This window comes from Hypanus sabinus, chromosome 3 (assembly GCF_030144855.1).
Source record: "Hypanus sabinus isolate sHypSab1 chromosome 3, sHypSab1.hap1, whole genome shotgun sequence".
NCBI lineage: Eukaryota > Metazoa > Chordata > Chondrichthyes > Myliobatiformes > Dasyatidae > Hypanus > Hypanus sabinus.
Window position 1 is genome coordinate 124,553,074 of NC_082708.1, and position 27,874 is coordinate 124,580,947.

The window sequence follows — 27,874 nt, forward strand, 5'->3', positions numbered from 1 at the left end:
GTGCCTGGACTGTCAGAGGACCTTGAGCGAGCCATGTGTACAAATGTAAATGTACAAATGTAAATGCACAATGAATGTGGTTGAATGAAGAGTATCATTTACAGCAAACATTCACAGATCAAGTTGAAAAATGAAATTAAAGTTTGGAAATTTGACAATTAAAATCACATTTCAAAAAAAATGCTGCAATTTGTTAAAATCAAACCAAAATCTAACAGAAAGTGACAAAAGTGAAATAAAGTAAGTCAATGATAGAAAAGACTGGAAAAAGGTGTAAATCAATACTGAATTGACCTGCATCAGAAAATACAATTAGATCTGGTCTGAAGAAAACCCTTGACATATTTATCACTACAATCACTTCACTCACATCATAATAAAGACACTTTGTTCTAATGAATATTATTCTGGCTCAAACATTACTTAAAGATCTTCTCCCATGGTAAACACATTTAAGGTCAATTGAAATAAATGTATACATTGACTGGACTCCAATAAGTTTGACACTTCTGTGTTCACATGGGAGTCTCAAAACCTACCAACACTGAGTGATGTCAGGTGTTACATGCAAGCCAACAAAATTAGACCTGTAAAATAGAGATAGCTTGAAGCCAAGACAGTGATGTTTGCATTTAGTAGTCTTATATACAGGTTTCCCCTGCAATCCGAAGGTGGAGCATTCCTGTGAAACTGTTTGTAAACCGAAATGCCGTAAAGTGAAGAAGCAATTACCATTAATTTATATGTGAAAAATTCTTGAGTGTTCCCAGACCCAAAAAATAACATTCCAAATCATACCAGATAACACATAAAACCTAAAGTAACACTAACATATAGTAAAAGCAGGAATGATATAAATATACACCCTATATAAAGTGGAAATATTGTACGTACGGTGTAGTTTCACTTATCAAAATCGGAAAGACAGCGAGCTAAAGTCGATTTGGAGAAAAAAAATCAGCACGTATGTGCATGCGCACGTACATGCATGTGCAAACAACTGCCAGCACAAAGTTTCACGGTCATTGTAGTCTTTCTCCAGGTAAACACACATATAAAGAGGGCATCTTTTTCTCGTAAAAGCGAAAATCCTCTTTGGTTGGCGAAAACAGGAACTGATGTAGGTCTTTCGTAATAGCAAGTTGTCGTAAAGCGAACATTCGAAAAGCGGGGGACACCCGTATTACAAAATTACTGGAGTTCTATATAGGTTTTACATCTATTGTCTCTGCCTTTTCCTTATAATATTTATTACATTGTTAAATAGTTGATGGAGTAGCAAATATATTTCCTATTTTCTTGTCATTACTATTTTATTCTGTCTTAGGTGGACAACTAGTGGATTAAAGAGCCAAGGACGACTGTCTGTGGGCAGCAATAGAGACAGAGAAATATCAATGTCTGTTGGCCTTGGCAGATCTCAGCTAGATTCCAAGGGAGGAGTGGTTGGTGGTACCATAGACGTTAACACCTTGGAGATGGTTTGTAAGTTTCAAAATAAATAGTCTGAAATGTCCTGGAATAAACTGTAAGCATTTTTAATCTTTAAGTGCCTACAACCAAAATTTGTTGAAAATCAGATATAAATTTTAGCATCCATTAGGAAAATTTACCTTTTAAGTATGGTTATCATAAATTTCCTCTTTCCTCTCCAATTCCATTGGTTCCTCTAGAGTCAGTCTCAGCCTTTCTTGACTATAGTTTGCAGTTTATAGTCCACAGTTGTTTCTGTTAGAGAATTCCAAAGATGACCTATATGTCTGACTAACTACTCTCTCAATAGCTAGTATATAGAAAGCAAACTCATGAGTTTACACCTACATCCAAGATAAGTACATGAAAATCAAAACTACAGATTATTCTTCAAAGTAATCTCAATAAAGTAGTTTTATAGTTCAACAGAGATTACTTGCTCTTATACTTTCAATATAGCTATCATAACATTTGCTTCACAAACACAAGAAAATCTCGCAGATGCTGGAAATATAAAGCAACACATACAGAATGCTGGAGAGGTCAGCAGGTCAGGCAGCATCTTTGGACAAGAGTAAACAGGTGATGTTTCAGACCGAGATCCTACATCAGGACTGGAAAGGAAGAGGAGAAATCAGATTAAGAAGGTGGGAGGAGGGGAGCAAGAATTACTAGGTTGCAGGTGATAGGTGAAAGCGGGAGAGACAGAGAGGATGAAGTGAAGAGCTGGGAATTGGTAAGAGAGATAAAGGACTGGTGAAGTGGGAGTCTGATAGATGAGGACAGAAGGCCATGAAAGAAAGGGAAAGGGGAGGAGCACCAGATGAATGTGATGGGCAGGTAAGGAGATGAGGTGAGAGGGAAACAGGAATGGGGAATGGTGAAGGGTGGGGGGCAATTATTGAAAGTTGAAGAAATCTATGTTCACACCATCAGGTTGGAAGCTAGCCAGACTGAATATAACATGTTGCTCGTTCAACCTGAGTGTGGTGAAGGTGCATAGCAAAGCGGTCTCCAGTCAGTTCATGGCCTCCTCCACTGCCATGATGACACCACGCTCAGGTTGGAGGAGCAACACCTTATATTCTGTCTGGGTAGCCTCCAGGCTGATTACATGCACATTGATTTCTTGAACATTTGGTTATTGCTCCCCCACTCCTTCCATTCCCCATTCCTGTTTCCCCATCTCATCTTAGCTCCTCACCTACCCATCTCCTCCCTCTGGTGCTGTTCCCCTTTCCCTTTCTTCCATTGATTCCCCCTTCTCCAGCCCTTTATCTCTTTAACCAATCAACTTCCCAGCTCTTTACTTCACCCCCTTCCGTCTCCCATTTTCACCTATCACCTGCCACCTAGTGCTGCTTCTTCCCCTTCTCCCCACCTCCGTGCTTAGAATTCTCCCCTCCCTTTCCAGTCCTGATGAAGGGCCCGAAATGTCACCTGATTACTCTTTTCCATAGATACTGCCTGGCCTGATTATTTCCTCCTGCATTTTGTGCATGTTGCATAACATTTGCTTTCCTGTTAATTTGTTGTATCCCTACAACTTCCTGCATGTTGTGTGCAGGCACAAGTAGCTTCAAGTCATGTCAAAATACATTTGTCCTCAACTAGCTGATAGTGCACACTGAAAGTGAAACAAAGAGAAATGGGATGCAAATGAAGCAGGCAGTCTACAGAGTACTAGTAGACTAACATTACTTGTTGAACATCACACACAAAATGCTGGTGGAACACAGCAGGCCAGGCAGCATCTATAAGGAGAAGCACCGTTGACGTTTCGGGCCGAGACCCTTCGTCAGGACTAACTGAATGGAAAGATACTAAGAGATTTGAAAGTAGTTGGGTGGGGGGGGGGAATGCAAAATGATAGGAGAAGACCGGAGGGGGTGGGATGAAGCTAAGAGCTGGAAAGGTGATCAACTCTGCTCTCAAACGCATCTCTCCCATTTCCCGCACATCTGCCCTCACCCCATCCGCTCCCCTTTTCCTCACCTACCACCCCACCAGCCTCCAGGTCCAACGTATAATTCTCCGTAGCTTACGGCACCTCCAACGGGATCCGACTACCAAGCACATCTTTCCCTCCCCACCCCTTTTGCTTTCCGCAGGGATTGCTCCCTACACAACTCCCTTGTCCACTTGCCCCCCCCCCCCCATTCCTTCCCACCGATCTCCCTCCTGGCACTTATCCTTGTAAGCGGAACAAGTGCTACACCTGCCCTTACATTTCCTCCCCCACCACCATTCAGGGCCCCAGACAGTCCTTTCAGGTGAGGCGACACTTCACCTGTGAGTCGGCTGGTGTGGTATACTGCGTCCAGTGCTCCCGGTGTGGCCTTTTATATATTGGCGAGACCCAACGCAGACTGGGAGACAGTTTCGCTGAACAACTACGCTCGGTCCACCAGAGAAAGCAGGATCTCCCAGTGGCCACACATTTTAATTCCACGTCCCATTCCCATTCTGATATGTCTATTCATGGCCCCCTGTACTATTAAGATGAAGCTACACTTAGGTTGGAGGAACAACACCTTATATACCGGCTAGGTAGCCTCCAACCTGATGGCATGAACATTGACTTCTCTAACTTCCGTTAATGCCCCTCCTCCCCTTCTTACCCCATCCCTGATATATTTAGTTGTTCATTTTCTTCTCTCTTTCTGCCCATCACTCTGCCTGTTCTCCATCTCCCTCTGGCACTTCCCCCCCCTCCCCCTTTCTTTCTCCCTAGGCCTCCCGTCCCATGATCCTTTCCCTTCTCCAGCTCTGTATCACTTTCGCCAATCACCTTTCCAGCTCTTAGCTTCATCCTACCCCCTCCGGTCTTCTCCTATCATTTCGCATTTCCCCCTCCCCCTCCTACTTTCAAATCTCTTAGTATCTCTCCTTTCAGTTAGTCCTAACGAAGGGTCTTGGCCTGAAACGTCGACAGAGCTTCTCCTTATAGATGCTGCCTGGCCTACTGTGTTCCATCAGCATTTTGTGTGTGTTGTTTGAATTTCCAGCATCTGCAGATTTCCACTTGTTGAACTTCCCTAGTTCAATAAGATGGACCGACTTCACAACCTACCTCGTGTGATCTTACACTCTATTGTCTACCTGCACTATACTTCTTTGTTACTGTTACACTTTGTTCTCCATTCTGCTACAGTTTTACCTGTACTTCCTCAATGTAATATTAATCTGTATGAACAGTATGTAAGACAAGCTTTTTACTGTACACCAGTACATGTGACAATAATAAACCAATTCCACGTCCCAATCCAAAAGACTTTCATATTCAACCTTAGCTCTGCCATTTCTATACCCAGTTACAATAATATGTCTGTTGATCCTTTGTATCCTGACTGATTGAAGATATTTATTGTCCCTGAATAGCAGCTGCAATGATAGCGAATTACTCAAGAAATAAGAAGAGCTTCCAGTGAAGATAATATAATAATTACAGACTTTAATTATCAGATAGACAGTGCAAATGAAATTGGTGAAAGTGGTTTGGTGTGATTTCACGAGAATATTTATTGATAATGTAGCCAGTGAGTTAGATATGAGACAGAGCGTGTGACTCTCAAAAAAACTGTCTGCTGTACACCAAACAAGGTCACTCAGTAAACGTAGTCTGTACTTTAATTGATTTCTCCCATGAAAAAGAGTAATATCTTCAGAAAATGTCAATCTTTATTTTTGTTCTTATAATTTCTATCATATATATTAAATGGTTTTGGTTTATGGTTATGTGATGATTCAATTATCATTGATTTTAGTTTGATTTCTTTTAAGGTACATGTAAATTCCACACATAAAATCTAAGTCTTAAAGCATTTTTGCAGTCACTAAGCTAGATAGGAGAACTATTCAATCATTTGCAGTATGACCAACACCTAATGATGCAAACTACTTTGGATTTTGCCTTGGATAGTGTTGATTAGGAACTCTGTAGTACAGGATCCTCCATGGAAAATGATCACTCTGATAGAATTTTGTACACAATTTAAAAAATGCACAGATCAGCCAAAACTATCATTTTAAATGTAAAGTCAACTATCATTATAAATTAGCTCAGGAACAGGGGAAATTAGATTAAAAGATTTTCCAATTGGTAAAACAATATACACAGCACTGAGAAATAAGAACTCTGTGGGGAAAAGTGAGCCTACATTGGCCATCTAAAAGTTTAATGATAGTATTAGATAAAAAATATAATTTCAAGCTCCATTGACACAATGACAAGAGAAGTCAATAATGGGGCATAAAGGCATTGCTGAGGTATTAAATCATCAATTTATATCTATCTTCACTAGAAATAGTAAATGTAACAGAAATGGAATGGAGTCTTTGACTAAGTGAATATGCAGTTATTTAATTTGCTTAACATTTGAACTAAGGCAATTTTCATCCAGTTCTTCTATAGGTTGTGTATGCAATTTTCACACCAATATTTTTGCACATATAATTAAAATTCACACTGTGTATCAATAATGTAATCAAAGCAGTCTGCATTTCTTTTGTGACTTCCATCCAAGAAAAGTCCAAAAATACATCCAGAAAGTTAAAGAATATAATCCAAGAGAATAAGGGAAACGTGGTGATTTTCACTAATGTACAAAAAATATTTGGTGAGAAATGATTTGATCATTAATGTGTAGATTAGTTGAGAAAGGATCTAGTACTTAATTATGCAATAATATTAATAAGGTTGAGAAAGGAAGTTTAAAACCACGGCACAAAATAAAAAGTTTTGTGTCAAAAAGAATTTTAGATACTACTGCTGCTTTGAATTTTGTAGAAAATGACTTGTTAATTTATTGTTTAAAGCTCATATCTCGGAACATCGAAACCAGCAACCCAGCCATAAGATCCAAATCACATTGGGTTCCACTGATGCTCGAGTTGATTATATGGGATCAAGCATACTGATGGGAATTTTCAGCAATGCTGATCTGCAACTACAAGATGAATGGAAAGTTAACCTTTATAATACAGTAGACCTGAGCATGACTGAAAAAAGGTACATGCACTTTAATTATAGATGACATGATAAATGTATTTATGCACAGAAAGTTTTTTTGGGTTGCTTTCATGCAAGTGCAATTCATGTGTGCTGTGCTTTCAATTCATCTCATAAATGGTAAGTTCCATATTGTACAACAAACACTTGCTAGCTCTTTGTGTGTACAGGTGATGGTACTGTGGATATTGTCAGCTAAATATCAGTATCTATAAACTCAATAGGAATATATAGTAATGTTAATGAATAAAGAATGGAAATCGTGTTAGTGATTGTTCACATCAGCTTCTCTACAGTGCCTTGAACAAGTATTCCACTATTTTCACATTTTACTGTCTCATTTTCTAAATTTAATACTATATTGAAGTAGAATTTTTGAGCGTATCTACAAAACATTGTGCATCATGCCCAATCAAAAGAAACATTCCAAAACCTGTCAACACGTTACTAAAAATTAAAAAACAAAATTCTGAGACTGAACAAATATTGTAATTACTGCGCTATATTTTCTCAGGTGCAATACTGGATAATCTCCCTTGCCAGCTCACCCAGTTTGTAGATGTAGAAAACTGGAGGATCTTAAGAATAAATGTCCCCTCTCTCTGTAAGGTCTAACAGTCTGCTAGATTTTCAACAGACCAAAGCAAAGGGAAGATAAAAGAGCATCAAAGACAAGTCAGGGGAATAATAATAGAAAAACACAGATCTGGTGAAGGGTACAAGACTCTCTCAAAGGCACTGAACAAACCTCAGAGTTCAGTGCAGTTCTTTGCTAAAAAGTGGAAAAAATATGAAACCACAGCCACACTGCCTACGTCAGGCTATCCCTCTAAGCCAGAGGTCGGCAACCCGCGGCTCCGGAGCCGCATGAGGCTCTTTCATCTCTGTGCTGCGGCTCCCCGTGGTTTGTTAGTTTTTGAAATGTAATTCGAAATTTGAAGATTATGGTGATCTTGTACAATCTAAATAAAACGTTGTGGAGACCCCATTTCCTGGCACATCCGAACCGGCTCACAATTAGCCACCGTTCCGGCTAAGGGAGATAGCCTACGGGGGTTTGTGAGTATGTGTCTTTTGGAGCATCCGCGCCCACGGGGACGGGTTGAGGGAGGCTTTAAAGCAAGGCTGTTTAGTTCGAATAAAGTTATCTTTGACTGCAGTGTCGTTATTTTAGCGCTGCGTGCAGCACACCGCTACAACGTGTTTTTTTATCACTATTAATATACATCACCACTGCCAATGCCTGACACCCGCCAGTGCGCGCTTTCTTTTAATTCTTCGATCCAAGGTAAGCTAACTATGGAGTAACCTTCAACCCAACATCTTTTTTTCGGAGTTCAAAATGTTTTTGTTGCATGCAGAAATGTAATTTTGTTTTCTCTGCAGGAGTTCATCAATTTCATAAATGCAACACATTATAGTTTGTTTATACATAGCATAAAGGCAAAAAAAAAACCGTTGTATGCAGTGTTATTTCATTTTAAATGTCAAACGGGTTTTGTGGCTCCCAGTGTTTTCTTTTCTGTGGGAAATGGGTCCATATTGGCTCTTTCAGTGGTAAACATTGCCGACTCCTGCTCTAAGCTTAGTTGCCAGAGGAGAATGGCGTTTGTAAGAGAGGCTCCTATGACATCAACAGTCAGTCTGCGTGAACTGCAGAAGTCAGTGGCTGAACTGGAGATGAAGTTCATGGCTGTGCTGTATCTGAAGCCTTGCACAAAAAAAGTTATTTATGGAAGAGTGACAAGGAAGAAGCCATGGCTTAAAACAAAATGCTCTTGTGGTCAGTTGAGATTAAAGTGGAACATTTTTGGTCAACACTGTTCAATATGTGCGTCGTAAATCTAATACTGCACATCAGCCAGGTAACACCATCCCTGTTGTATAGTGGAGGTAGCATCATGCAAGGGGGATGCTTTTCAGCAACAGGGACTGGAAATCTATTCAGAATTGATGGGAAGATGAATGCTGCTAAATACAGAGAGATCCTTGATAAAAACCTACTAGCCTCTGCCAGAAAGCTTAAACTGGGGAGGAAGTTGCTCTTTCAGCAGGACGATAACCTGAAGCGTACTGCCAGAGCAATGTGGTTTCAAGTGACGAAAATTGATGTCCTTTAGTGGCCCAGTCCAAGTCGTGACCTTAACCCGATGCAACATCTCTGACAAGACTTCAAGATTGCTTTCCACTGCCACTTGCCAAATAGCCTGGCACAGCTTGAGCAATTTTGCAAGGAGGAATGGGAAAGTCATGCTCCATTATGTTCTGCAAAGCTAATGGAGACTTTTCCAAAAAGACTACTGGCTGTAATAGCTGTGAGAGGTGGTTCAACCAAGTACGCAGCAAAGGGAGGTGAATATTTTTGAACTTTCCCTATTTTTGGGCTCTACTCTGTAAAAAGGAGCATTGTGATTGATAAATAAAAATTTTCAGGTAAATTAATCAAAAATCCCTATTGTAGTACTCATTTATGTGAATAAAGGGTTGGGAGGGCTGAATACTTTTTCAAGGCACTGTATATAGCTGGCTAGTTAGTATGTAAGAAAAGTAAGAAGGTATCCAAAGGTGAGAATACACTGTAGAATGAATCTGCTCCAATTTTAAAAACTTGAGAAGCTGTCTACTATACTGGTGTCAGAGAGTTGGGGATTAGCCAAAATTTACTCAGCTAGTAATGATGCAATAGTACACAAAGATCAGAAAGGATGTTGAAAATGATTAGACAAATGAAAAATGGAATTTATTAATACCCAAATAACATTTATTCTTCCATCCCCACAGTGAAGCGTTTGTTCATGGCGATCTGCAATGGGACATTTTCCAGGTCATGATCTCACGATCAACCACGCCTGACCTAATTAAAATTGGAATGAAATTGCAAGAATTTTTCACCCAGCAGTTCGATACAAGCAAACGTGCCCTGTCTACCTGGGGACCTGTCCTGTACATACCACCTAAAACACCAGTAATAAATGTGGAGAGAAGTTCTAGTGAACATTGTGAGAATTCCCTACGTAATTTTCTTTAAAAATATACAGATTTAAAATCGATACATTTTACAGTTGTATTCCCTAATTATTATTCACTTTCTCACTTGTAGTATTGGATGCAGCCCATCATCGCCATTGGCCAGAAGTGTTAAAGGTGATCGCTGGATGCCAGATTTCCTTATTCCAAATGCCTCTGCCTGAAGATGCAGTGCAACTGGGTGGATCTATGAGTTTGCATGGAAATCACATGACTCTAGCATGTTTTCATGGACCAAACTTCCGTTCAAAATCATGGGCATTATTCCACCTCGATGAGCCCAATATTGCTTTCTGGACTGAGGCTCAGAAAATCTGGGAAGATGGTAAATAAGAAACAGCTTTTAAGTTACAAATGAGTTCAATTTTTATAAAGCAGTTATTAAGAGTAATTAATAATATTCCAGTCCTCTTATACTGGCATAAATTTGAGCAGGCAAAGGTGATCAGAATCAGGCATAATATAATATGAGTCTCTAAAGCCAAGGTGCCTAAGCCTTTACACCTGAGAGATAATTTCATCATCTGGGTTTAAATTTGCAAATTGCAAGGAAAATGTTTTATTTTTTTAAAATATTTGAGTAGAAGCTAGGTGAATGCCTTACAGGCATAGTATTTGAGAAATGTTATGCCATGAAACAGCAGATATTTCCTCCTAAGATTAAAAATTAGCTTCAGGGGAATGAAAACTTTGTGTATGATCAAAGCACTTTCCTCACACACATTTTGATATCTTACCAAGTGCATAATATTATATAACTATCATTTCAGGCTGTTTGCATAGTTCAAAGTAAATTTATTATCAAAGTACATAAATGTCGTCATATACAACCCTGAGATTTTCTTGCATGTGTTCTCAGAGAGTACAAGGAACACAATAGAATCAATGAAAGACCACACCCAACAGGGCAAGCAATACCCAGCGTGCAAAAAAACCCAACAAACTGTGAAGATGCAAGAAGAAAGAGAAAATAATGATAATAATAAACAAATAAGCAATAAGAATGGAAAACATGAGATGAAGAGTCCTTGAAAATGAGTCCATAGGTTGTGGGAACAGTTCAGTAATGGGGCAAGTGAAGTTATCCTAACTGGTTCAAGAGTTTGATGGTTGAGGGTTAATAAATTCCTGAACCTGGTGGTGTGGGTCCTGAACCTCCTGTACCACTTGGCTGATGGCAGCAGCAAGAAGAGAGCATGAATTGGATGGTGGGGCTCTTTGATGATGGAGGCCGCTTTCTGTGAGTTTCATTGTATATGTGCTAAATGATGCAGGGGGCTTTAACCATGATGAAGTGTGTCATATCCACAACTTTTTGTAGACTTTTCATTACAAGGGCACTGCTGTTTCCATACCAGACTGAGATGCAGCCAGTCAATATACTCTCCACCTCACATCTGTAGCAGTTTGTTAAAGTTTTAGATGACATGCCGAGTCTTTGCAAGCTTCTTCATAATAGCACTTACATGCTGGACCCAGGACAGGTCCTCTGAAGTGCTAACGCCCATGAATTTGAAGTTGCTGGACCCTCTCCACCTCTGATCCCCTGATGAGAACTAGTTCATGAGCCTTCGGTTTCCTTGTCCTGAAGTTAATAATCATCTCTTTGGTCATGCTAACATTGAATGAGAGGTTATTGTTATGGCACCACTCAACCAAATTTTCAACCTCTGTCTAAATGCTGAACCGTCACCAGTTGTTGTCAGCAAACTCAAATATGGCATTGGATCTGTGCTTAGCCTCACGGTCATAAGTATAAAGCAAGTAGAGCAAGGGGCTAAGCACAGAGGCCATGTGGTGCACCTATCCTGAGCGAGATTGTGGAGGAAATACTTTTGCCAGTCTGAAATTGAGGATCCAGTTGCACAAGGACGTTTTGAGGCCTAGGACTTGAAGCTTATTGACGATCTTTGAGAGGATGATAGTATTGACTGTTGAGCTGTAATCAATGAAGAGCATCCTGGTATATGCATCTTTGCTATCCAGAAGTTCCAGGATTGAGTAGAGAGCCAATGAAATGGCATCTGCTATTGACATGTTGTGACAGTAGTTAAATTAGAGTGGATTAAAGTCGCTTCTCAGGCAGGAGTTGATGTGTTTCATCACCAGTCTCACAAACCACTTCATCACAGTGGATGTAAGTGCTACTGGGTGATAGTCATTGAAGCAGGTTACCACGTACTTCTTAGGCACTGGTATTGTTGAAGCCAGTGAGCACCACAGACTGCCAAAGTAAGAAGTGAAAGATACCTACTCCAGCCAGTTGATCAGCACAGATCTTTAGTACTCGGCCAGGTACCCCATCTGCGCCGGATGCTTTCCATCAGTTCTCCCTCCTGAAGGCTGCTCTACATTGGCATCAGATTGAAATCACAGGGTTATCACGTGCAATGGGAGTTTGTTAATATGACTCCATGTTTTGATGGTCAAAGTGAGTTTAAAGAACCTTGAGCTCATTGAGGGGGTAAAGCCTTGTTGTCTTCGATGTCGCTTGGTTTCACTTTGTAGTAGGTGATAGCATTCAAGCCTTGCCGTAGCTGTCAAGCAACCTTCAGTGTATCAGGTTTGCTTCAGAATTGCCACTTTACAGGTGAGTTGGCTTTCCAGAGATCATACCTGGATCATTTATCTTTAACTTGGTTGCCAGACCTGAATGTCGCTGATCTGGCTCTCAAAAGATTGTCAAACTCATAGTTCATGCAAGGCTTCTGATTAGGGAAGACTGTGAATGATGTCGTGGAGACACACTCATCTACAACTGTTTTTATAAGGTCCATGACAACTGTGGTGTATTCATTCAGGTCCTTGATGAGTCCTTGAACATGGCACAGTCCATTAATTCAAAGTAACCTTGTAGCCACTCCTCAGCCTCCTGCGACCACCTCTTTGTTGTCCTTATCTCTGGATCCTCTGCCTTTATGCATGTAGGAGGAGGACATCTAAGAGATCAGTATTCCCAAAATGTAGTCTAGGTAGGCATTCCTAGTTTACATGCAGTCTCTGAAATGGATTGATATCAATTGATGGGAGTAGTCAAATATGTTAAATTACTCAGTAATTAATGCCTTTGAGAGAAGAATATAAAATATAAATCCATTATTGTTATTTGCTGTCAATTATTATAAAGGTGCGGAATGGTAAACAAATGGATATCAGGTATAACTTCTGCTTTAGTTGCAATCAAACAGGTACAACCAAGAAAAACACCCAAATTTATGCTACTTAATGTTATAGTTAATTTTTCTCATGTGATCATAGAAATAAATATGCCCAGAGATTTATGCTTTGGTGGCCATTTTCAAAGTTAGAGGCGCATTTCATTTGCCTTCCCAATTACTTTTGGTACCTAAATTTCTGTACTTCATGTACTGTATAAGGACATTGAAATCCTTGTACAGCTATGTTCCATAGACTTTCTCTATTTAAATAATATTCTGCATTCTGTTGATCTCCCAAGGTGAGTAGATTGTTATTTCTCCACATTATATTCTATCTGCCACATTTTTGCATATTCACCCAATTCTTTTCTGTTCTTTATTGTCCTTGCGACTTGTTTTCTTTCCTTTTGCCTACTAATTCTTTATTATCAAGATGTACAAAAATGCTGGATGAACTCAGCAGGTCGGGCAGCATCCAACCTGCTAAGTTCATCCAGCTTTTTTGTATGTCTTGATTTGACCACAGCATCTGCAGTGTATTTTGTGTTTACAATTCTCTATTATCATTGCCATGAAGATATAAAATATTCATACAAAGTTCCTGCGATTTCCTTCTTGCCCAGTCTCATTCTGTGAGGCTAATATTTACTTCAACTACTCTTTTCAAGTTTATATACTTGTAAGTTTCTTATTTGAGTGGTCAGATGAAAACCAAGCAAATGGTGTTTCAAATGTGAAAGTGTGAGATCAATGCACTTCAGTAGGAGGAATGAAAGGGCAGATTATTATTTAAATGGAGAGAGAGTAAAAATGAGTGAAGTTCAGAAGGATTTAGGTGTTCCAGTACATGAATCTGAAGTTAGTAAGCAAGCTCCAACAAGCAGTTAGAAGCAAGCAACATGCTGATCTTTATTAGGAAGGGATTGGAGTTTAAGAAGAGGAAAGTTATGTTACAGTTGTACAGAATACTGTGAGGCCACACTCTTAATACTGAGCAGTTTTGGTCCTCCTAAATGATAAAGGATGTAAAGGCATTGGAGGTATTCCAAAGGAGATTCACCAGCCTAATTCCCAGTTAGTACTATCGAGAGAGGCTAGATAGTTGGGGTCTGTATTTTTTTGAATTTATAAGAATGATGGGTAATATTATTCGCACATAAAAGATCTTAAGAGGGCTTGACAGGGTAAGTGTTAAGATGTTTTCACTAGTTTGAGAGTCACAAAGGGGCACAACTACAGAATAAGGGGCCAATCATTTGAAACTAGAATACTTTAAAAATTCTTTTTTCAAAAGAGTAATAAATTTGTGTAATACTCTGCCCCCAAGGATTATCTATGCACACTGAACAATGAAGAGATAAATATTTGAAAGATTATAGAATTGAGGATTATGGGGATCTGACACAAAACAGGCATAAATTGTGCATGATATTGAATGATGGGGTTAGGCTTGAGGGTTTGGTAACCAGTCCTTGCTCCTATTTTGTTGGGTTCTTACATTAGTTCCTGCTGTTTGTTTTTATAGTTCTTGTTAGCTTACTCTTCAAATGCATCCACTCCATTTTTATCATTTAGTTAAAAATAAATTTCAAAGCTTCCTCACAATCTTATTGCTCATTCTGTAAATTGTGTACTGCACTTGTCTATCAGCATGTCAGATTATATATTCATTAAGAAATGATGAATTTGTCTTTAAGAAGAATTAGCGAACAACTTTATTTCTCACTATGTGAAATTTTATCATGTGCTGATCTGAGAGGAAGCTTAACAATGGGACTATTAATTAATCATTTCTCATTACATACAACCAGATCTAATCTGTTCCTGCTTCGTTCCACAATGCTTAGTTCAAAGAAACTGTACAAGGCATAACATCATCCAATCTACCAACTTTATTTGTCTAATCTCTTTGAAGATTATTGCAATATCTTTCCTACTATTCCATGGCTTGTACTGTATCATACAGCATCACCTGTTGCTGCTTTTCAAGACTAGCCATCATTAACTACTTTGCTTTATTGTTTATCCCCACCCAAAATGGTTCTGCAGCATGAACTTCCAAGCCAAGATCATTTCCTACTATAGTCTTCATCAAATCCATCAACAGAAGTAATTCTTCCTTTTCTTCTTGACTGGCCTTGTAAAATATTAAGCACTTGGTCATATTCACCTTGCAGCTGAGTCACCTGTCTTACAATATCTCTTTAAAAACCCTTGGATTACACCAACTTATTTTTTATTTGTGCTAAGTTGTTGCAGATGCTGTCTGTATTATGATAATTGCCTTTAATTTTGTCTTATTACTTTCTCCCCTAACTCAATGATGCTATTTGCAACTGTTTCTTAAGTGGATATGGCTGATCCCTTCCTGTTACAATCTGTTTATTGTGACTCAATCTCCATCCTACGTTTCTATCAGATCCCTTCTCTTAATCTTTCCATTCTTCCAATTCACCTGAACTCTCCTATCCAGTTCTGTTTAAAATTCAGCTTATTGATCTGAAGCATGCCCACAGTACTGTGCAGTTTTACAATGTCTATTACAATTGCAATAATATAAATAATGAATGCTAATGTCAAATTGTTAAGTATATTCAATATCAATTAGTAAAGTTTCTTTAGTTTTGTGCTTATTTCTGTAATATTTCATTATAACCTCAAATGGCTTTGGTTTATGGTTATGGAATGTTTCAATTATCATTGATTTTATTTTAAGTTGGAAAGCTCTGCTTGATTATATAATCAAAAGTCTTGAAATTTTTCAAAGCTGTGCTATGGACACTAATTATTTTATAGAACTACTGTCCCCTCAAAAACAAGCTAAGCATCATTCACCAGTGGATCAGATGTTTCTGCTAACAGATACTTAAGACCCTGCTGTTCCTTGGTCTTCTATTTTGTACATCAGCAGTCCCATTGCAAATTAGCATCTCCATAATTTTAAAAAAATCAAAATTTGTCATTTTGCTTGTTTTATTCAATTTAGCTGCAGCTATTTTTTTTATTCTACACAAAGGTGCTAGTGACCATTCAACATACATTGTACAAACTTTGGACTTTCATTTGGGACACAATACAATGGTTACAAAACCTGGTGGTGCTTTAGAAAGTCCAATGGCCACAATAACCAAAATAACGAGACGTCGTCATGAAAACCCTCCACATGGTGTTGCAACAGTACAGGAGTGGTTTAATTACGTTACTGCCACGAGGAATGAAGGTAAGAAAGTATAATAATCTATTCTGTTTAAAGTTCAGTTTCACTTATTTCCATTGATTTAATTTTGAGTCAAAGCTTCAAATAGAGTTGGTATTATATTCCTTTAGGCCATGCTATATCACCTCAGTACCGTGCTACCTCATTAATAATTTCTGTCTAATTGGTGGTCTTTTGTTCTTATATGTTGCATATCAATGCCATGCTATCTGATTGAGCTTATGTGCATTTTAGTTTAGTTTGGTAGGGTGAAAAGTGAGCTGAAGGAGAATTTTATCCCTGTTATTTAGAGAAGAGGAAATGAGAAATACAGGAATACAGGAAATGGAAGAAATGCGGTTGTAATCTAGGTCTAGGAGGGTGTTACGCTACAATTAAGGGGAAAATAGACATCTCAGAGGTGTGGAAAGACTCATTAGCAGGACAATGGGATGGAGGTGGAGAAACTTTGAGAATGTAATTGTGTCTTTAAAGGAAATATGTTGAGAGAAGGAATAATCAATATCTAACTGGCAAAGGACTGAACAAAGAAGAGGGGGAAGTATAAAAGCAGGATGAAATAAATTTTATGAATGACCAGCAGGCTGAAAGTATGTGCCAATCTGTACAGTCCTACTTGTGCTTCTTGGGATCAAGGAGAAGTAGGGCATCTGAGGTTTGGGAAACTACAAGGCCTAAGTTTGTTTTTAAATTGTTAACTGATTTTGAATATGTTGGATCTGGGCTACTGCCCTGAGGAAGTCCTGCAGTGATGTCTTGGGGACTAGGATAATTGATCTGTGAAAACCATAGCTGCGAATCTTTACCCTCTGATGCCTGTTAAATAATTTTATCAAGGCACCTTGATGCAAAGCTTAGTCAACTACTTTCTTGATCATCTTATCCCTGAAATTCAGCCATCTGTGCTTTGCTTGCATCAAAGCTTTGATGAAATCTGCCAAAACTCAAAACTAAGCATCGGTAAGTTATTGATGAGTAAGTGCCATTTAACAGCATTGTCAATGATAACTTCCTCCATTTTTTGAATTATTGTGATTGGACTGGCCAAGAATTAGCCAAATTAGATTTGTCCTACTTTTTTTTAGTAAGACCCACTTGGTCAATATTTCATGCAGTTTGGGAGATCTCATGTTGTAATTAAACAACATTATCATAACTGGAGGCAGTGTTAGTTCTGGAGTGCATGTTTACTACAATGCATTTATACAATATACAATACAATCCATTTGCTATATCCTGTACTCTCAGAGTCACCAGAATAAGACGACTGGTTGTTTGGAAGCAGCGGCTTCTACAGGGCGAACCAAAGGTGTTGTTGTCTTTATTAAACATTTTTTTACAGTTACAAATTAAAGTACTGCAGGTCTACCCCATCAACAAGTTGCTTGTTGGCAACAAAACAAGGAGCTGGACTAGGTATTACTGAAGAGACATCAGAGTCAAAGTGTGAAGGCAGTGTGCAGTCTAACAGCGAGTGATTGGCTTAGTTGCTTTTCTTGTGATCTTAAGACTCTGTTGGATATTGGTAATGTGGAATGCTACAAGTCTGGTTACCTGATTTATTGGCGGTGGATGCAAACAGCAGAGGAGCTGCATGACAGCGATAACTGTCAGGTCTAGGCCTCAAGGCATGGTGTTGCCCTTTTGTAGCCATTCAGGAGGGGGCTGTTATTGCTGCTCTTCAGCATTTGCTCATTCAGCTGTGTTGTGTTTGACTGCAGACTGCTGTGGCATTTATGGACTTAGGAACGGACTTTTTTGTGTGACTGTTTTATGCTGTCTTGCATCTGTTGTGTGTTCTTTGTGCTGTGCGGACGGCAGAGGAGCCACGTGGCCTGGTTGTAATGAGGAACTAGGACTCAGGCTGCAGTGTCATCTGTTTGCCGCCGTCCAGAGGTCTCGAAGTCAGTGTTGCCTCCTGATGTTCACTCGGCAGAAGACAAGCTATATTGTGTTCGACTGCAGACTGCTGCAACATTCATGGACTCAGGGACTTGGGCTATTATTTTTTTTCTGTGTGATTGTATTTTACTGCTATCTTATGTGTGGTACTGTGCTTTGTGTTGTGTACTTTTGGTAGTATGTGTTACATCTTGCCGCAGAGTAACACTAGCTCCATTCATGGGTATTCATGTATGGTTAAATGACAATTAAACTTGAACTCAGAAGTTCCTTTATATGAGTAATTGTAGACTCTGATGGTGAGGATCGCAAGAAGAAGCCAAGATGGATCAGCTATTCAACACTTCAGGTTGAACAAGTCCTTTTTAGCAGTACAACAATCGAGCAATCAAAGTAACAACTTTGACAATGTGGTGATTGGTTCTTTGTGAGTGAGTAAAAATAGTGGAAACATTGAGGCCATCAATGGCATATTGACATTTAGTGATGAACAGATATAGGGACATTTCACCAGAAAAGTCATGGAGGGTACAGTTATTCATGAATTTTAGAAACAGCAGTAAGGGTCTACATCAGGTCATATTTAGAATCAAGTATAATGAGGATACATTTGAAATCTATACAGGGCATCAATCATTTGGAACTCAGAAGGAAGAAGATCAGAAGGGATAATGAAAACACAGTGGGGGGGGGGTAGGGTGGAGGGGTTGTGGGAGGGTCTTGAAAATATGGTCAGAGGAAAGTGAAAGGGAAGAAATATCCAGAGGAACATTACAGTTCTAGAGCTGTTAAAGTTGATAACCTTTGATATTGGAAAGGAAAGAACAAAATCTTTACTGAAGATCTGTTTTCACAGAAGATTCACAATATATAGAACTTGCAAAAACTTAATAAAAACCACTTGACAAGATTTTGGGCAGCAAAGGACTGAACAGTTATGATTTATTCTCCTATCACTTGAAGATATTGCAAATGTCCGGTAAAAAAAACTATAGCAATCAAAAAAATTCCTGAACAGACAGCTGTCAATGAAACACCCATTTTAGCTTAGCAACACGTTCTGAGATGGGATGCTTGAGGCCCTCCATTGGTTGAGGTGACCTTGGGTGTTCCATCCCAGCAATCTTGGTTGTATGCAAGCCAGTGCAGTAAGACATAGAGAGCTATCTGTTCCCTCTGTAGCAGGCTCCCACTCTCCACTCATCTGATGAATCCAAAACAACGACAGAGACCGATGCATTTTGGCACCAGCTGCATCACAGAAGTTGCCGGTCGGCATTGAACTCAACGTAGGACTGTCTTAGGGGCTCCAGCTCCAGAATTTTCCTCAAGATTTACTTCCAAAGCCTTTCTGATGAGTGGGTATAGCCACAAAGCAGTGGAGGTTTGAGATCAGAGTTTTCCTTACAGATGAGCTGCCGATCATGTCTGATGAGCCCTATCTGCTCATAGTGACTCATTTTAAGGCACCAGTAACCCACCTTTGCCCCTTCTCCTGTCAGTCGAAACAGTTCTGCTGGGCTTAGTAGCTAAGCCACACGTGAACACACCAGGAGCTGGACTTGTTGTCAGAGGCTATTTGAGAAGCACGCCATTGGGAGCACTTAATAGGTAATGGGAGCTTATCCCCACTACCATCCCCAGCAATAACAACTGTAGTGTTCTCGCTCGGGTGTAACGGAACGCCGAGCTAAACACCGAGTTAAACCTTTGTCAATAACGACAGGATCACAGTAAGATTAACCGTTTACTGTTCACTCTTCTACATTGACGTATGGTGAAAACTGTTGATAAAACAATACAAGATTTGTACAGCATTTGTTTTCTTCTTGACATTACAATTACATCGTAAATACTTGCAAAAGTAAAACTACAACAACTACATTACATTAAAGTGCAGCATACAGTCAGAATCTACCTACGCCATTGACTGCTTTAAATACACTTCAACATAAACTATTCGCAACTCTTTAACTAACGAAAACATAAACATTATCGACCGTCATTACTTTTAACAGGATCGGCGTTAACATTTTAATTCAACATATCGATTATCTCATAACTCACAGCGTTGCTTTCACAATGTTCCTGGTGCATAGAGAGAAAACTTTGCTGCTCGCGTTTGCACATGTCTCGACCCCCCACCTTCCCATTTCTCCAAACCGGTATTTTCCCACAGGACGTGGCAAAACCGGATGTGACGTCATCGCTTGCCGCGATCTCTCACAGACAACTTTAAACAATTCTAACTTTAACTAGAATGCTAGCAAACAAATTACTAAGTGAAAATATTATAAACTAAATAACTGCCATAAAGGCAACACAACAACCTTAAGGAGCTGAAGTGGGATTATAATTTAAAAAGATATTAATATGTAGTCATGGTTAACAAATATGCTCAAATATACGCACACATCAAATTGGACTCATTTATGTATTTTTGGTCAATTTTTAAGACCACAGATGAAAAAATAATGTAGGCCAATAACTTCAAAATTATATTGAGACTTAAAACTCAATGTCAAGTCAAACTTGGAACCCTTAACTGACAAACTGTTTACTAGTAGATTCTTGTGTTATTAATTTCTGTGCTTATTTGAAAATGCATGAAGGATAAACAAGATTTACACAGCATTCAGTAGGTTTATCCACGTAAAAGCAAGTTTAGGCTCAATCTGGAGCACTGCAGATCATTTTGTGTAATTTATATATCAACACCTTGTTAAACTGTTGATAAATTTGCATGCTGAAAATGCAATATATTACCATATAAATATGTGTTTGAAGTTTCCTTTAAATTATGCATAATTTCATCTAGTACACTGACCTGCAGAAACATTATGAACAGAAATGGTGAGAACATGCTTAATTTATACATATCTAAAATAATTAAATAAGTCATGCAAAAAAAACTGTAGTAAGGTAGTATTCATGGGTTCAATGTCCATTCAGAAATCTGATGGCAGAGGGAAGAAGCTGTTCCTGAATCACTGAGTGTGTGTCTTCAGCCTTCTATACCTCCTTCCTGATGGTAACAATGAGAAGAGGACATGTCCTGGGTGATGGGGTTCCTTAATGGTGAATATTGCCTTTTTCAGGCATCATTCCTTGAAGATGACCTGAATACTATAGAGGCTAGTGCCCGTGATGGAGCTGACTGAGTTCACAGCTTTATCCAGCTTCTTTCATTTCTGTGCAGTAGTCCCCACCCCATACCAGGCAGTGATGCAGCCAGCTCTCTATAGTACATCTGTAGAAATTTGTGAGCGTCTTTGGTGACATACCAAATCTCCTCAAACCCTAATAAATAAAGCTGCAATTGTGTTTTTGTAACTGCTTAAAATGCAGTTTCCAACTAAGAAAATAGCATTTTAGGCATGCTTATTGTTTAAAGTCGGTGTGGCAATATGCTTAAAGCTTAATAGAATAGTCTTTAAGAATTTTGGACAAAAATTACTTTCTCTTTAAATGTAGAACTCAACCTCCTTCGAAATGTTGATGCTAACACCACAGACAATAAGGCAACTATTAAAAATTCCAGTCTGCTAAGTGGCTTCCGTGGAACTGCTAACTACAACCATGAGACAGAAAAGATCTTTGCTTTGCCAAGGATGCAGCTGGACTTCAAATCAATACACATGCAGGAACCTCAAGAACCTTCACTACAAGGTAAATACTTGATTAATCTGAAAAACATAGCTTAGTGTTGCAATTGCTGCATTTATATATTCACTAATATAATTTTTAAGCTTGTGTATTTAAGGAGGGAAGGATTTCTGTGCAGGTTTGTGACCTGCCAACTTTTTAGGTTGAAAAATTACCTGCTGCTTTGTAAAAGTATATATTTAAACTACATTTTCTCAAATTCAGTTGTAACCACCTTTAAATTGGTCACAAATGAATTTTCTATAGAGAAGTTTCCTCGATTTATAAATTGGTTAAAACTAGGAATTTTAAGAAATTTTCTTCTTGAATTTTAATTAATTTGAATAACTTTTGAATGCTTCTGATTATGAAGACATTAAAGCACAGTTTAAAAAAATTGTGAACCAAATGATGCAGTGTAAGGAAAAATGACCAAAACCCTGTTCAGAAATGTCAGTCCTAATTACTGATCAGAACACAAGTAACTGAAGAGTTTTCAGTAGTGTTGTATAATCTGGTAACATCAGGGCTTTCCAATACTGAAAATATTACCTGAGTATGATCTCATTCACCATTTGTTTGATCCCAAAATTAACTCACTCTACCCCAACAGCCTTTATTCATGTCTCATTCTATCTGTTATGGAAATGTAGCTCTATCACCTCCACAGCATCCTAAGTAAAATTCCACGACCTGCGACTCTTCACTTCAGAAGTCATTTACCTGTTACCCTTATCCTTACTGACTTACTGTATATCAGCTCTCATCTGCAAGTGTTAAAAATGTCACCCCTCTTTATCTCTTATCTTCAGCTAATCCTTTAATAATTTGTATAGCCCCTCTAAACATTCTGGATTTTGACTTTGACCTCTCTTTCCAAAGAATTCAAGTCCTCACCTTCCTGAGCACCACACTCTGAAGTACTATTCCTAAATTTTATCTCAAGTCAATCTCCACCAGGTAATGCGGTTTTCATTCCTTACACTGCATGTTTTAGGCCTCAACATACCTTTTTAGTTGTGTTTGGATATCTTAAAAGTCAAAGGCACTTAATCAGGCAGCATCTGTGGAAATGAATTAACAGTCAACATTTCAGGCCGAGGCCCTTTTTCAGGACTGGAAAAGAAGGGGGAAGACGCCAGAATAAAAAGCTGGGGGGAGGGGAAGGAGAAGCTGATAGGTGAAGCCAGGTGAATAGGAAAGATAAAGAGCTGCAGAGGAAAGAAGGAGAGGAAAGCAGACCATAGGAGAAAAGGAAGGAAGAGGAGATATGGGGGAGATGATATGAAGACGAGAAGAGGTGAGAGGCCAAAGTGAGGAATAGAGAAAGTGGGGGGGGGGGGGTATTTTCTTTATGGAAGGAGAAATTGATATTCATACAATCAGGTTAGATCTACCCAGATGGAATGTAAGGGTTTGCTCCTCCACCCTGAGGGTGGCCTCATCTTGAAACAAGTGGAGGTCATGGACTGACATGTTGGAACGGAATTGGAATTAAAATACTTTACCACTGGAAAGTTCTGCTGTTGGCGGATGGAGTGGAGGTGCTCAATGAAGCAATCCTCCAACTTACGACAAGTCTCACCAATGAGACTATCAGAAGCACCAGACACAATAGTTGATCCCAACAGATTCGCAGGTGAAGTCTTGCGTCACCTGGAAGGACTGTTTGGGGCTCTGAATGGATGTAAGGGATGAGATGAATGAGCAAATGTAGTACTTTGACTGGTTGCAGGGATATGTGCCAGGAGGGACAAATGGACAAGGGAATCCGAGATCTCTGCAGAAAGTGGAGAGAGGGGAGGAAGCTATGTTTGGTGATAGGATCCCTTTGGACATTGCAGAAATTGCAGAAGATGATGTGTTAGATATGGAGGCTCATGAGGTGCTAATTAAGGACACAAACTCTCTCACTGTAAAGGCATTCAGAAGATGGGGTGAGCACATATGTTCAAGAAATGGAGAGGATGTATGTGAGGTCAGCATCTACAGTGGGGGAAGAAGAAAAAGGACATCTCTGATGTTCTGGAAAGAAAAGGCACTTCCTGGAAAAATGTGGTGGAAACAAATGAACTGTGAAAAGGGAATAGCATTTTCACAGAATACAGGGTGGGAAGAGATATAGTCAACTTAACAGTGAGAATGGATAGGTTGGTATAAGATGTTGGTTGACCGTTTGTCTCCAGTAATGGAAACAAAGAGATCAAGCAAGGGGAGGGAGGTGTCAGAAATGGACCAAATGAACTTAAGCGCGTGGTGGAAGTTAGAGGCAAAGTTGATGAAATCGATGAGCTCAGCGTGGGTGCATGAAGCAGCATCAATGCACTTGTCAGTGTAAAGGAAGAAGAGCTGGGGAGCATTACCACAGAAGCCTTGGAACATGAACTGTTCTACATAGCCATCAAAGAGGCAGGCACAGCTGGGGCCCATGACTACCCCTCAAGTCTGGAGAAAGTGAGAAGAGTCGAAGGAAAATGTTGAGGGTGACGACCAGTTCTGCCCAACAGAGGAGAGTGATGGTGGAGTGGAACTGCTTAGCTTGATTATTGAGAAAGAAATGGAAAGATTTGAGATTTCTTCATGGGGGATAGAAATGTGTAGATACTGGACATTCATGGTGGAAAAAAATAGGTAGTCAGGGCCAGGGAATTATAAGTTACCGCAGAGATCGAGAGCACAAGAAGTGTTGCAGATATAGGCGGGGACTGAACCAAGGGGGATTGAATGGAGCTGAGGTATGAGGTCACGAGTTCAGTGGGGCAGGAGCAGGCAGAGACAATGGGCCTATCCAGGCAGTCAGGTTTGTGAGTCTTGGGTAGGAGGTAGAAGCGAGCAGTGCGGGGTGTGGGCACTATGAGCTTGGTGGCAGTGGATGGGAGTTCACCAGAGTTGATATCAGAAATGGTGTTGGAGACACTTTTCTGGTGGTCCAGATTGGGATGCTCTTCAAGGGGTAGGTATGAGGAAGTGTCTGAGAGTTGCCACCTGGCCTCAGCAAGGTGGAGGACAGTCCACCACACCACAACAGCACTCCCTTTGTCTGTGGGTTTGATGATAAGGTTGGGATTGGTGCGGAGAAAGTGGAAGGCAGTGCATTCAGAGGGGGTATTTCTGATTATGATAAAATTGGTAGTTCTGGATTCAACTTTTAATCTTTAATATGAATAATTTAAGCAAAAATATCTGCACACAAGGCCTTAAAAATGTATTATTTTTTCTCCTTTCTATTAGATGCCAACAGTAAGCCTAAGGTAGAATGCAGTGTTGTGACAGAATTCACTGATCACATCTGTGTCACCATGGACGCTGAACTGATTATGTTCTTGCATGATCTTGTATCTGCTTACCTCAAAGAGAAAGAAAAAGGTAAACTATATTTTAAATAATTCATAAACTTGATAACAGCTACCAATCATCATGGATCTTTTACTACAAATTGACACTTTATTCTAAATTGTCACAGTTTCTCCTCAGCTTGCCCAATTTCCCACATTTTTTGTAGTTGTGAGATGAGAGAGAAACAAATTTTTCCTGATGCTGGTTATTTTCACTGATCTCTTTGGAATCAAGTCCTAATCATCTAGAGCTGCTTCACCAACTTCTACCTAAAGTTCAGAAATAGGATGCATACCGATAATTTCACATAGTACAGTCACTTAGATCATGAATTAACAAATACTTGTCTGCATATAGCAAGATAAATAACAGCAAGACATGACAAAGGGTAGCAAATACAGTACTCAGCGTTATATCTCAATGCACGGAGTATAAGAAATAAGGTGGATGATCTTGTTGCACTATTACAGATTGTCAGGTATGATGTTGTGGCCATCACTGAATCATGGCTGAAGGATGGTTGTAGTTGGAAACTAAGCTTCCAAGGTTACACATTGTTTTGGACAGATAGGAAGGTAAGCAGAGGGGGTGACATGGCTCTGCTGGTAAAGAAAGACATCAAATCAGAGGAGATATGTGATCTACAATCGGAAGATGTTGAATCCTCATGGGTTGAGTTAAGAAACTGCAAAGGTAAAAGGACCCTGATGGCAGTTATACAGAGGCCCCCCAACAGTAGCTGGAATGTGGACCACAGATTGCAACAGGAAATAGAAAAGGTGTGTCAAAAGGGCAATGTTATGATCGTCATGGGAGATTTCAACTTGCAGGTCGATTAGGAAGATCAGTTGGAAGTAGATCTCAAACAGTGAGTTTGTTGCATGCCTACGAGAGGGATTTTTAGAGCAGTTTGTTATTGAGCCTACTTGGAGATCAACCATACTGGATGGCGTATTATGTAATGAACCAGAGATGATTAGGGAGCTTAAAGTGAAAGAGCCCTCAGGAGGCAGTGATCACAATATGATTGAGTTCAACTTGAAATTTGATAGGGATGTTACAGTATTTTATTATTATTGACATACACCATGGAATAGGCCCTTCCAATCCTTCGAGCCATGACATCCAGTACCCTTGACTTAACCCTAGCCTAATCATGGGACAATATACAATGACCAATTAACCTAGCAACTGATACATCTTTGAACTGTGAGAGGAAACCGGAGGACCCAGAGGAAACCCACGTGGTCACGGGGAGAAGGTACAAAATCCTTACAGACAGCTGTGGGAATTGAACCTGGGTCACTGGAACTTTAAAGCATTGCACTAACCACTATGCTACCGTGCTGCCCAATTTCAGTAGAGTAAAGGAAATTACAGTAGTATGATAGAAGAGTTGGCCAAAGTAAATTGGAAGGAGATGCTGGCAGGGATGATAGCAAAGCAGCAATGGCGTGAGTTTCTGGGAAAAATGAGGAAGGTGCAGGATAGATATGTTCCAAAAATGAAGAAATACTCAAATAGCAAAATAGTATAACATGGCTAACCAGGGAAGTAAAAGCAAAAGAGAGCACATACAACGAAGCAACAATTAGTGGGAAGACAAAGGATTGGGAAACTTTTAAAAATCCTACAGACATCAACTAAAAGAATCATTAGGAGGGAAAATATGAAAGCAAACTAGCAAACAATCTCAAAGTGGATAGTAACAACTTTTCCAAGTATGTAAAAAAAAATAAGAGGGATGAGACTGCTCATGAGGGATGTGCGACTGTTAGAAACTGAGGCCGGATAAATAATAACAGGGGCCAAGGAGATGGCTGATGAACTAAATGAGTATTTTGCATCAGTCTTCACTGTGGAAGACACTAGCAGTGTGCCAGATGTTGAAACGAGTGAGGGAAGAGAAGTGAGTGCAGTTACTATTACAAGGAGAAGGTGCGTATAAAGCTGTAAGACCTAAGGGTACATAAGTCACCCAGACCAGATGAACTGCACCCTAGTGTTCTGAAAGAGGTAGCAGTAGAGATTGTAGAGGCATTAGTAATGATCTTTCAAAAATCATTAGACTGTGGCATGGTGCTGGAATATTGCAGATGTCACTCCACTCTTTAAGAAAGGAGGAAAGCAGCAGAAAGGAAATTGTAGACCAGTTAGCCCGACCTCAGTAGTTGGGAAGATGCTGGAGTCAATTGTTAAGGATGAGGTTACGGTGTACTTGGAGATACAGAACAAGACAGGACAAATAAGTATGATTTCCTTGAGGGAAAATCTTGCCTACAAACTTGTTGGAAATCTTCAAGGAGATTACACATAGGATAGATAAGTAGGATGGAGTGGATGTTGCATATTTGGTCTCTCAGAAGGCGTTTGATAAGGTGCCACACATGAGGCTGCTTACCAAGTTATGAGCCCATGGTATTACAGAAAAGTTACTGGCATTGATAGAGCATTGGCTGATTGGTAGAAGGCAGCGAGTGGGAATAAAAAGATCCTTTTCTGGTTGGCTGCAAGTGACTAGTAGTGTTCTGTGGGTGTCAGTGTTGGGAGCACTTCTTTTTATGCTGTATATAAGTGATTTAGATTATGGAATAGATGGCTTTGTTGCCAAGTTTGCAGATGATATGAAGATTGGTGGAGGGGCAGATAGTGTTGAGGAAACAGTGTCGCAGAAGGACTGAAGACAGATTAGGAGAATGGGCAAGAGAGTGGCAAATGAAACACAAATGTTGGAAAATGCATGGTCATGCACTTCGGTAGCAGAAATAAATGTGCAGACTATTTTCCAAACAGGGAGAAAAACCAAAAATCTGAGATGCAAAGAGACTTGGGAGTCCTTGTGCAGAACATCCTAAAGGTTAACTTGCAGGTAGAATTGGTGATGAGATAGACAATTGCAACGTTAGCATTCATTTCAAGAGGTCTAGAATACAAGAGCAGGGATGTGATCCTGAGGCTTTATAAGGCACTGGTGGGGCCTCACATTGAGTATTGTGAACAGTTTTGGGCTCCTCTTCTAAGAAAAGATGTGCTAGCTTTGGAGAGGGTTCAGAGGAAATTCACAAGTATGATTTGTGAATGAAAGGGTTATCACACGAGGAACGT

General features: G+C 39.6%; 1 protein-coding gene across 1 annotated transcript in view; it reads left to right on the plus strand.

The window, feature by feature from the left end:
• kiaa1109 (KIAA1109 ortholog) overlaps positions 1-27,874 on the plus strand; it is a 418,633-nt gene that overhangs the window by 387,157 nt on the left and 3,602 nt on the right. Inside the window, exons 78-84 of the mRNA XM_059965080.1 lie at positions 1,328-1,485; positions 6,292-6,484; positions 9,266-9,483; positions 9,585-9,836; positions 15,686-15,889; positions 21,263-21,457; positions 24,665-24,799. Of these exons, the coding sequence (XP_059821063.1) occupies positions 1,328-1,485; positions 6,292-6,484; positions 9,266-9,483; positions 9,585-9,836; positions 15,686-15,889; positions 21,263-21,457; positions 24,665-24,799 (1,355 nt within the window). The remainder of the gene's footprint in view (positions 1-1,327; positions 1,486-6,291; positions 6,485-9,265; positions 9,484-9,584; positions 9,837-15,685; positions 15,890-21,262; positions 21,458-24,664; positions 24,800-27,874) is intronic.